Source organism: Notolepis coatsorum (genome assembly GCF_963971535.1).
Source record: "Notolepis coatsorum genome assembly, chromosome: 7".
NCBI classification, from domain to species: Eukaryota; Metazoa; Chordata; class Actinopteri; order Aulopiformes; family Paralepididae; genus Notolepis; species Notolepis coatsorum.
This window is the reverse complement of record NC_140171.1, coordinates 91,856,045-91,868,004: the sequence shown is the minus strand read 5'-3', so window position 1 is coordinate 91,868,004 and position 11,960 is coordinate 91,856,045. Positions and strand designations below refer to the sequence as shown.

The following is an 11,960-nucleotide window of genomic DNA, read 5'->3' as shown; positions in this document are numbered from 1 at the left end:
GATGGATGAAAAAATAATGGCTATAGCTAATAAAAGAAATAACGATTAAAACCAGAGTTTTCTTGTGATTGGCACTGAACGGTTGGCGAGTTAACCCGACTTTTCTCGTGACTGGCGCAGAATGAGTTAATATCTTCTCCATCTATAAATGGATTTTCATGCTGGGCAACTAATTCCTCTCCTTTCTTTCAAGTCTAGCCCTTAACCGTTTCCTCTTATTATTAATAGTAGTAGTAGTATTAGTTTTATTCAGTCATCACACACGATACAATATGCACAATCATTCCAGACTGGCAGTGACTGAAAAGATACAGGCTGAAGCATAATGCTTATGCCTGTCCTATATTATCAAATTAAGCCTCCAAAATGTTTTAAACATTCACATGTAACTCAAAAATAGCCATACAATCTTTTTTTTTGAAAAGCAACTTACTCATTCTTAAATTAATATCAGCATTGTTCCATAAGTTAACCCCAACAATATTGGCTTCATGACAGAATACTGACCAATATGACTGTCTTGATACCTTCCTGTGTGTAGAATAATTCACATCTCCTGTGTCATTTGCAGCAATTATTTTGAGCAACTGGTCTGACATAAATGAGAATATCTTTCAACGTTTTTCAAGTTTTTATTTATTATTTTATCAACTGCATCAGACACAATAAGCAAACATTTAGAACAAATTTCTAGAACATAATACCGATACTAAATAATAGGCCTACATTTCAATTATATAATGAATTCCATAAGGACGCACGTAAATAAGAGCAACAAACCAGACTATATGGAAAATGGTCACAAGAGGCTCTGGACTTCTGAAATCTGAAGGGAGAGTATTAACTCCATGCTACTCACACTTATCTCAAGTTTAAATCCAGCCCTAAGTGACTTTCACATTAAACTATTGCATCCGGTGCCACAAGAGTAACAAACAAGGATATATTAAAAAATAAAATAAAAAGAAGACTTAACACAAACGAAAGAAGCAGTTTTACTGTGATGCACATATGTAGAAATGAGACCGTAGCCTTTTACGTAGTTAATGTGAAACAGTCAATTAACCATTCTAACGTCAGAACATGCGTCATGTGTATTTCATCCATTGCCAATATTCCGCTTTCTCTCGTTTAGCCCAACTCTGGGATCCTGATTATGTTTCTGTGAAAAAGTTAGAATGCCGGTTTAAAAAAAAAAAAAAAAAGAAAGTCAAGGTATCCTTTCAAAAAGGAATAGTTCACGTTTCTAAAAAGCTCGTCTGATTTGTCACAATCCTAGTCCGTCTAAAATACACTAATGGCCCCATTCATGTCCACCAACATTGCTAACATCTTCTGCTTCACATTAGGGCTGGGCGATAAAACAATAACGATAATTATCGCGATATGTTTTTCCTCGATATAAATGGTTTCAAGCGGCTGGGTGGCGCCGCGGCCTAAGCGCTCGTCACCAACGCGAGAGACACTGGTATCGAATCCGGCTGTCAGCGTTGCCTCCGGCTTGGGGCGGCCGTCATACTGACTCAATTGGCAGAGTCAGCGGGAGGGAAGTCGATGGGTGGTAATCTGGTCGTTGTAAACAGCGACTCCTACAGGTCAGTCAGGGCGCCTGCACAGCGAGGAAGTGAGATGGTGAGGGTAGTGTGAGCCTCCCACACGTTACACCTCACCAATGAGAGTCCGCGCTGGCAGGTGAAAATAAGTGACTGGCTGACTCTGCATGTATGGGATGCGATAGTATCCATCAACCCTCCCTAGAACGACCAGTGGGGGGCACATGCAAGCAACGACCAGGAAGCATCTATACTTTAAGCAAGTGGCTTGTCCTTTCGCGTTCCCGTTTTGCGCTCTGATTGGCCATGCACGTTTCTGGTCATGTGCGCCAATCGTGGGACGGCAAGTTTTTGGACGGTTAAGCTTAGGCACTCTTTCGAAGTTGGTTAAGGTTAGAGTTCGTCTTAGAGCATGGCGATAGAACGCCTGCCCCGATTCCAAACTCTAACCTTAACCAACTGCGAAAGAGTCGCCTAAACTTAACCAGTGATAAACTAGGTGTTAGGTAGTTTGCAGGCTGTTAGACCCGGAAATAGGCGCAGAACTTGCCGTCCCACGATTGGCGCACATGTCACATTAACAGAAACGTGCGTGGCCAATCAGAGCGCAAAATGGGAACGCGGAAGGACAAGCCACTTGCTTAAAGTATAGAGGCGACCAGGAAGGGAGGAATTGGCACGACTAAATTGGGATGAGAGAAAAACAGGAGAAAAAGTAAAAAAAATTAAAAAAAACATGGTTTCATTATTAATGCCAGTTTTACAAGTTTTATTGTTATACAGTTCGTGTGGACAGACTTGTCTTTCTTGCCTGCAACTTAAAGTAATGGCTTTGCTTGTCCAAATGACAATACTGACCAAATTGATTGATTTTTCTCTTGAAACCGTCTGTACACAGTAGGCTATGTGTGCTAATCAGACATGAGATTTAATTTATTTTCATTGTTAATGCCAGTTATAAAAGTTTGTGTTCATGTTCTACCTCAGATTTGTGGTTTGGCAAGTAGGCCTAGTTTGTCATGTTCTGACAATAAAGAATATTCTGAACCACAATTAACCTTCTGGTTTCTTCAGCTTTCATTCAGCAGCCAAAATAGCATTTAAACTTGACAGAAAAAATTATTTCACGTATATCGAGATAATTATCGATAGCGATATCAAAAATGTTATCGTGATAAAAATGTTTTCCATATCGCCCAGCCCTACTTCACATATCTTAAACCAAACCGGGGGTGGGTATGCTTTTTGGACAGTGTGGTGCCGAATCTGTTCCCGGTTGAAACCAATTTGATAAACTAACACTATATAAAGCTGATATTTGCATTTCAAAAAGGGTATGGTCAATCCGTCACATGTACAATCAGTTTACACTGCATTTAGAAACTAACTTGATGAACTTGATCAACTGCCTTGATGGAGAAGCGAACTTTGGCCAACTAGCTGACCGCTAGCTGACCGCTAGCTAGCCATGTACAATGCTAAACAAAAGGCTCCCACAGAGTCGGGAGGAACATACGCGGAACGGACTCTGCAGGGTACGTCCGTGCGAAGCAAAACATTTCTGACGTGCGGGCATCCGCGTCGCACACCGGTGTCACACAAAAGGCTGCTTGGCGTGTTGGTTGACATCGACCTGCATTAAATGTAGTAAACTGGCATGAGAAATGTAGGAAATGTAGGCTTGACTATGAAACCTCAAACGACTGCGGACATGCCGCGCGGAGTCCGGTCCGCTCACAGACTCTGGGAGCCTTAACGTCATATCAAGTTGACAAATTGAAAGGATATGCGGTGGAAAGGGTTGTTATGGCATGTACCGATTGTACGTAACAGACAATAGCAACAGATTGATGCTACCGTTTTGAAATACAAATATAAACCTTTTATGGTGTGACTTCATTAGTTTAAGATTCAGAAGTAGATTGGAACAGATTGTGCAACTGGAATGATTCGGCACCACAGCACTGATTAGACCGATGAGGTTTGTGACAAATCACAGACTTCTTAAACATGCGGGCCATCACTTTAAGGTAAAAAAGTCACACGGAGGGGTCAAAGGTCATTCCAAGACCACTACCTCGTTAGCATCGTTGTTCTTTTCCTTCTCTTTTCCTGTGGCTTCAGTTCCTTCATCTTCCTCCGCCAACAACGCCTCTGCCTCATCCTCTCCGATCTCATCCTCAACCACATAGCCCTCCTCATCCTCTAATCCCTCCTCCTCTTGTCTTCCCTCCTTCTCCTGAGCTCCCTGCTCCTCCCCCTGAACTCCCTCCATCTCCTGCACTTCGTCCTTCTCCTGCGCTCCCTCCTCCTCCTGCGCCCCCTCCTCCTCCTGCGCTCCCTCCTCCTCCTGCGCTCCCTCCTTCTCCCCATGGCCGCCCTCCTCCTCCTCCTTCTCCTCCCCTCCCTCAATCCCTTGCTCCTCCTCCGTTCCAACTGCTGCGGCCGCCTCGTGCTCCTCTTCTCCCTCAGTAGGCTCGGCCTCCTTCTGGCCGTTATTGGTCACCTCCATCGCCGTGGAATCCTCTGGCTCCTGGTCATCTTGGTTACCAGCGCACGGGCTCTCACCCTGTGACAAGGATTTAAGAGTTGAACGCAGAGCGTTTTCTTTGGACTTTTTCTGGATTTGTTGTACCAAGTTAAAGGTAGAGTAATCATAAAAGAATAAAGCAACAGAGCATTTAGAAAGGTGCAGAATAAAAGTATTGCAAATCATTGATTAAATGGGACATGTGTTGCTATTCCTTTCACTATTTGGGCAACTTTACACAACTCCTGAGAGTCTATGAAACACATCTGTAAAGTTTTCTTTTTTTAAATTCATTGTTTTGTATTTCTAATCAAGTACTCTAGAGCAGCATTTTTCCATTTCAAGCTGGGCTCCGCCCATAAGCGATTTGAGTGACAGTCACAGACAGAGAGAGATTGAGGGGGATACTAATTAATTTCACCGTGGGGGAGCATAATCCCACGGGACAATGTATTGGTAACTTTCAAATGACAATATATACTCCTGTGAATATTATTGAATGGATGGGAATACGGGCGCACGCAATGATATTTTGACAGTGATATGAAAGTGCTCCCGACTGCGAGGGAGATAGAGAGTCTCTCTGATTGCAGTTTCAGGCGACAAAATCCGTTCAGCGGTTCTGGAGTTACATGCCGATAAGCGAGGCGTGCGCCGAAGTACACGGCAGACTTTTCTTTTTTTCGAATACCACCTGCGACTCCCGAGGCTCTACCTCAGTCAATCATTTGGCGATCTCGAAAATTATTGGAGAGAGTTGTAACCAATGAGTCTGGCTTTCCAATGATACCCCACGTGGGAATGAGCGAATCAGGGATCTAGGTGAAAAGTCACGAGCGCAAACAGGAAGAGACATTTTCGCAGAATGCATTGGAGTCAATGAGGAAATGGTTTTCTGCAGCCTTTTTTCTCTCTCACTTTTTACCAAAATCGATCCTAATCACTCATTTCTAGGGATGGGTACCGAATTCGGTTCTTTTGAGGTACGAACCGAAACACGTCGGTACTACCGAGTATCGATTCAAGTGAGATACCGAAATGTCAACGTTCACACGCACAATATATGCTTACCTAGGATTTGACTTGATTCAACAACAAAGCAGTTGGAGCAATGGCAAGCCGAAAACGGTCGAAATTGTAGTTAGGATTTTTTTTTCACGACTGAGGTAGGTAAATATCTTTTTTTAGACTAAAGTACCGAAAAAAGGTACCGTTGGGTACCGGTATCGGTACCGTATCGGTTCAAATGTGAAAGGTACCCATCCCTACTCATTTCTGAACGGATTTGTATGTACTACACATTATTTCAGGCAATTCTTTTGGGAAATATTATTTCTGGACTAGCAAAAAAAGTATGCAGTCCTCAAGTTCAAGTAAAAAATTGCCACTTTTGGGGGCGCCTGTTAACTCATTCAGCGCCAGCTATTAGACGGGCCCGTCGTAGCAATGCCACGCTTTAAAAGATAGGAGTGCGTCACCTTGTTTGTAGAGCTATAACTGTATTCTATATTATAGCTATGGATACAATACTATGGCCCATTTGACATCAACTATCTATCGTTCAGTATGTGAAAAAGAATAAATTGTTTCATCCATGCATTCCCGTGTTATACCATGGTGAATATAAGTATGGTTTTAGAGTGGTCTGGGGTAATTCCCGAAAGGCTGTGTTATAGCCTTATACGTGAATCCTAGTATAAGCGTTGCCGTTTCTTGCCTGGACACGCTACTATTCCCAAATCAAATCTATATAATAGGTATCATGTTCCATCATGAATGCATGAAAGGGGGGGGGGGGGGGGTCGTTTCTGATTATTTGATTGCCAGTAACTAGGGATGTTCGATATTGGCTTTTTTACCGATACCAATATACCGATATTGTCCAACTCTTAATTTCCGATACCTATATGCCCCGCCCCCCCCCCCCCCCCCCAAAACGGAATAATTTCAGGTAATTAACATTACATATCTCTTGTCGTGGAATTAACACAACATTATGCATACTTTTGACAATAAATAAAATAAAAATGTGTTCTTACTTGCCTGGGTAAATAAAGGTTAAATAAATGTAAAAAAAAAAGAATATATATAAATTTTTTTTTGAAAACAGATAACGATAATTTCCTATATCACATTTTAATGCCAATATCGGTAGGCCGATAATATCGGACATCCCTACCAGTAACGATATTCGTATTGAACACTAAAAACGCTTATCAGCCCGATCGGTATAAAAGCATTGCACGACCAAGCTAAAATTGACATCAGATAGTCCTTACCTGTGATCGGGAGTATTCCAAAAATAATATTCCAATTGTTTGATCGCCATCTGGTACATCCGATGTCCATTTGGTCCACGGCATAACCCACCACAACATATGGATCAGGGATTATGTGACGCGCTTCAATGGAACCGGGAGAACCGCTCGACTGGCCCGACCCAGAAAACTGCGCCCGGTGACATTTGACCGTTGCACAGGCCAAGATATAAGGTTTCAAAGGGTGCTCGATACCGCCGTCTAGCTGGATGCGGCCGGTATTGCACTGGCAATATCAGACTCATTCCCTATGGTAACACCAAGGTCCCTGGATGAATAATGAATAAAAATAAATAAAAGAATAAACGACCAAAACCCGAGATATCTCGTCGAGTTAACCCGACTTATCTCGGGTTTGGCAATTAAAGAGTTAAGAGGTTCGTTATCAGAAAACATTAACTTGCATGGAAGGCAAATGCCTTTACCTCAAGAGTATTTTTCTGATAGCCTCGCTTATACCCTAACCTTTTATCTTAATCATAACTATTAAATATTAAAACAAATCATCATCATAGTATTGCTGTCTGTGTTTGTATCAGGGTTCATCTAGTGGTGATCACAATCACTGTTGGTTCGGCTCCTGGTCACAGCGATTAGTTTCAGACTTTTGCTGATATAAAAACATAAATATATGACTTATACAATAAGCAAATAATATATGACTTATACACTATGTACCTTTTCCTGTGGTTGATTAGTACTTTATTTACGTTTTCTGATGGGACCTTGTTGCAGCAGAACACGGCCAAAGATGCACTCCCATGGCTTTTCAAGCTAAACTGCTCAAACTACTGATGGCCGATTCTGCATTACGTCTCCTTCATGCAGGGATTAAAGGGGAACTATTTTACTATTTCTTTCACTATTTGGGCACTTTTACACAATTCCTGTGAGTCTATGGAACACCTCTGTAATATATTTTTTTTTTTTATTCATTGTTTTGTATTTCTAATCAAGTCCTCAAAAACAGCATTTTTCTACCTCAAGATCTCGAGCTGTTTTGAGCCTGGGCTCCTAAACCACTGCGGGTCGTCGTCTTCCCCTGAACATTAACATGCAGCAGTGACTATATGACATCACATATAGGCACATTTTCAAACGACTCAGTTCAGTGAGGGTGAATATTGTGAGAGGAGAATTGGAAGAATGCGCCAATATGAGAATTTTGAGACATAGATCATATTAATATAAGTTCACATAGCTAGGAAACAATGCTAAACACTAAAAAGGCCATTTATAAGATAGTTCCCCTTTAAAGCAAAAAAAAATCTCCTGACTGAACTTTTTTTCAGGCCAAGTCATATTCTTATTTTAACCTCCACTGTATTTATTTTTAATAACGTTAGCGTTTTAAGGGAGCCTACTTGTTTCGGTTTCGTCGATAATCCAATGTACAGTTACCCCCCCACCCCGCCTACCGAACCCCCCCCCCCCCCCCCAACCACCTCCAATGTACAGTCCCCCCCCCCTCCACCCAACCTCCTCCAATGTACAGTTTCTTCGTCAAATGTATATACTCTCTTTTTTAGACTCTTATTGTATCAAACAATACTGTATTTGTAAATCTGGTATGTCATAAATGTATAGATGTAGCAGTATTATCTATCTGTATGTCAAGTATGTCATATATGTTATGATGAATTGAAAATGGGGGACCCTGATGTAAACAAGAGGAAAGTCTTTCTCTGGTCTGCAACTGCAACCCCTTAACAATTGTGTGTATTGAGATGTATTGTACCGATTCTGCAATATGTTATAACAATCAATCAATATTTAACAGCTTGCAGAATGGGTACAATACAGTACGGCTCAATACACACAATTGTTAAGGGGTTGCAGACCAGAGAAAGACGTTTGTCTTGTTTACATCAGGGTCCCCCATTTTCAATTCATAGTGACATTTATGACATACAACATTTATGGCATAGGGACATACATGACATACTACAGGACAGGTATATAGTAATGTTACATTTGTGACATATACGATATGCAAATATACAGTACCGTTACCCATAGATCCTAACAGAGATTATATACATTATGATGGGGAGGAGACTATACATTAGGGTGGGTGGGAGAAAAAAAATACATACGGTGGGGTGAGAATATACAGTGGGGAGGAGACCGTCTACAGATACACCTGTGTGATGTTGCTACGGAGTTAAGCTAATAAAGGATACTCACAACCACAGCAGAGGACTCACATATTTGTACTGTGAAGTAACACGACAATGACAAATGTGTTGTTTCTGTTTTTCTTTTTGACATAGTTGCGGAACACGGAACAAGTTAACAACTCACCACCGTCTACAGCCCGCGCATCATCATACTGTAGCCTAGCCAGTCTCTTGAAACACTGCTATCTTCAAACTTCCATCCTCTCGTAACTTTCTTTTGTTGGGTGGTGCCGCTCATCCTTCTTTTTAGTGGCCGGCTTACTCCTTCCATTATCGTTATTATGCTGACGTTAGCTAATAACTGTGTTGGGGATAATGGTTCCGCACGGACCATATTGTTTGTTAATTGCTGTCGGCAAACTCGCTCAGAGTGTCAACATAGTGTTGACGTTGAGTTGATGTTAGCTGCTAGCTGGCTACCCAAATCCACAACAGCCAGGCAGCCAACCGTACAAAATACAGTCTCAGCCAATCACATCGATTTGTACAGTTAGTTAGCTCCACTCCATTGCGAAATAAAAGTTGGCCAGCCAGGACAACCCGTATTAGCAAGCTACAGTTGCTAGGTAGCTAACCGTTAGCCACCCGAAGAACGGTAGCTAGCTAACGTTAGCCACAGCCGCATACGGGTCTGTGACAAGACAGGTCTGTGAGTGGGAGGGCACTGTGAGCAGCGTGTGTGCGTCAAGCTCACGTTTGATTGGTTAGAATGGTCAAAATGCCCTACGCATCTACAAATCATATTATACCAGGTAGCCAATTCTGTCAGACTCCAAATCAAATTGACGAAAAAAAAATAAAAAAGACTGAAATCCATCTGGAGACGGAACGCTTTAATGCATGAGCCTTCATGTCTCCTTTTTAACGTGCAAGAATTGGCAGCGCAGTTTTAACCGGTTTTAAATCCCTAAATGGCCTGGCCCCACAGTACCTGACCGAGCTTGTGTGTCTCCACACACAGAGCCCTAAGGTCAGCCGACCAACTGCTGCTAAATGTACCCAGGTCTAAGCTCAAAACCAGAGACGACAGAGCCTTTTCCATAGCCGCCCCTAAACTGTGGAACAGCCTCCCCCTCCACATAAGGTCAGCCAAGACCCTAGAGGCCTTTAAGTCCCGGCTAAAGACTACTCTATTTTCCCTGGCCTTGGCTTTGACCAGGGCTGAGCCTGCCTCCTAGGTCACTACTTTTAGTCCCTTTATGCCTTATTTTTGTAATCTGCTGCACTTTTCTCTTTTATTTCTATCTGAACCCTTGCACTTATTTGCATTTGCACTTTTTGCACTATTATGTTTAGGATATGTACTGTATATGTATTTTTTGCTCTATGCTTTTATCTGTAAAGCACTTTGGTACAGTCACAACTGTTGTAAATGTGCTATATAAATAAAGTTGATTATGACACATGCAGGTGATGTGAGTGTATCTACCTTGATGTAGCCTTCCAGCATGATGGTGCGAACCACGGACAGGCTGTCACTCTTGGACTGTTCCATCATACCCTTGGGTCATAAAGGAAAGACACAATCATGCACAGGTCTGAGAGCAAAGAAAGACACAATCATGCACAGGTCTGACTGAGAGCAAAGCAGCGTTTAGAAATCAACAGAAACACTAACCTACATGTAATTACCAAGCTTTTAGCAGTAAGACTCCTTAGTCCTTACACCACTTGCTTGAATAGACACATGAGCATTTGGTATAAGATACACCTTTTTAGATACCTCTATAACTGGCAAGGTCACCAACTCACTCATACCACTTTCAGACAGACTCGATTCTGGTTCTGGCTTTGGTTCAGTTCTGGAGTCTCGGAACCATGGTGCTTTCTGGCTAAACCGGCCTGAGTTCTTGTGCAGCAATCTACTTAACCAGCCAACATTTAACCTGTTTAGTTCATTAGGGATGGGTACCTTTCACATTTGAACCGATACGGTACCGGTACCTACCTCAGTTGTAAAAAAAAATAAAAAATCCAAACTTCAAATAACTACAATTTCGACCGTTTTCGGCTTGCCATTGCTCCGACTGCTTTGTTGTTGAATCAAGTCAAATCCTAGGTAAGCATATATTGTGCGTGTGAACGTTGACATTAACACTTTGAGCGCCACTCACGGCTAATCTCGGGTTTACGATAGTGACGTTGAAAGCCACGTCACGGCTTTTCTTGGATTTTTTTATTTTTATTTTTTTTAGCCATCTGAAATCATATTGCATCACCCGAGCCTACCGTTGGAAATCCAGGGGCCGCCGGCGATCAGATGTGAAAAAAGCGCCCCCTATCGTCTCCTAGATGGTAAATCACCCTTTTGGAATGGACTCAATGAAAATGGATGGGGAAAAAAATATATTCCAGTCCACATTTTCCAGTCCACTGATGCAGCCGGAGTTACCAGAGTTCATTCTGGAGCCTCTGAGCCGCGGCGAGCATGGGTTATACTGTACACACGTTGGATCAATATACTACCTATCGATTTTTTCGAATGGTGATCAGGAATTGGAATATACCATTTGGATACCATCTAATGTCAGGTAAGGAACAATAATCGGATAATCAGACTCGTTTTCACAGAGATAAGCTTTTTTGTGATATGTGCTCTAGCTGTTTCACTGTAAAATCCATGAGGAAATGAAAGCAGCTATTATCAGCGTGCGGCTCGAACGTGCACATATACTATTGATCATCTAGCGTTTATTTGAAAACGATTCATAAATAGGCCGACAAATATCAACGTTCTGGAATATTCCAGTAAAAGGCGATTATCATAGAATAGGTTGTTTTTCACCTGAAAACGGGTGCTTTTCAAAATGCTCTCAAACGGAAATGAAGCGATAAAAAACCAATCTGCCTTGACAACACTGACTGGAAAATGATTCTTTGATAAGCGACAGGCAGATTAGACACATAGCCATAATTCACAACATAGATTAGGCGATATTAACGTTAACATCGACGCCGATGGTGGCATTCAAGGGACTAAATGTGAATTAACCCACGGCACTCAAAGTGTTAAAAGAAAAAAGGTTAAAAAAATTTAATAATAAAAACAAAATATTCTGTATCTCACTTGAATCGATACTCGGTAGTACCGATGTGTTTCGGTTCGGTACCTTAAAAGTACCGAATTCGGTACCCATCCCTATAGTTCATACAATCTAACTGTAAATCGGCATACCACTGCAAAATAGTTTCCATTGACTGATAATGATGTTGTGGTTCGCAAGGAAAAACCAACTGTTTTTTTGTTCCAGCTGAGAACCAACTTTTCAGGTTTTAAACTAATTTATTTTCAGTCTAAACGTGCCGGCCGATTCAGAATTAGGTTCGGGAACCGGAACAAAGGCCTTTCACACAAGGTCATTCACTCACTCACACTTAG

The 11,960-nt window shown here is 41.8% G+C and overlaps 1 protein-coding gene across 2 annotated transcripts in view; it reads right to left on the bottom strand.

Moving 5' to 3' along the window:
• Positions 1 to 623: 623 nt before the first annotated feature.
• Positions 624 to 11,960, bottom strand: part of LOC311232461 (uncharacterized protein) — a 66,817-nt gene continuing 55,480 nt past the window's right edge. For both annotated transcript variants that reach the window (XM_084319269.1, XM_084319270.1), the window contains exons 11-12: positions 10,011 to 10,082; positions 624 to 4,122 (exon numbers count right to left, since the gene is read on the bottom strand). In XM_084319269.1, coding sequence (XP_084175395.1) covers positions 3,613 to 4,122; positions 10,011 to 10,082 — 582 coding nt within the window. In that variant the 3' untranslated portion in view covers positions 624 to 3,612. The remainder of the gene's footprint in view (positions 4,123 to 10,010; positions 10,083 to 11,960) is intronic.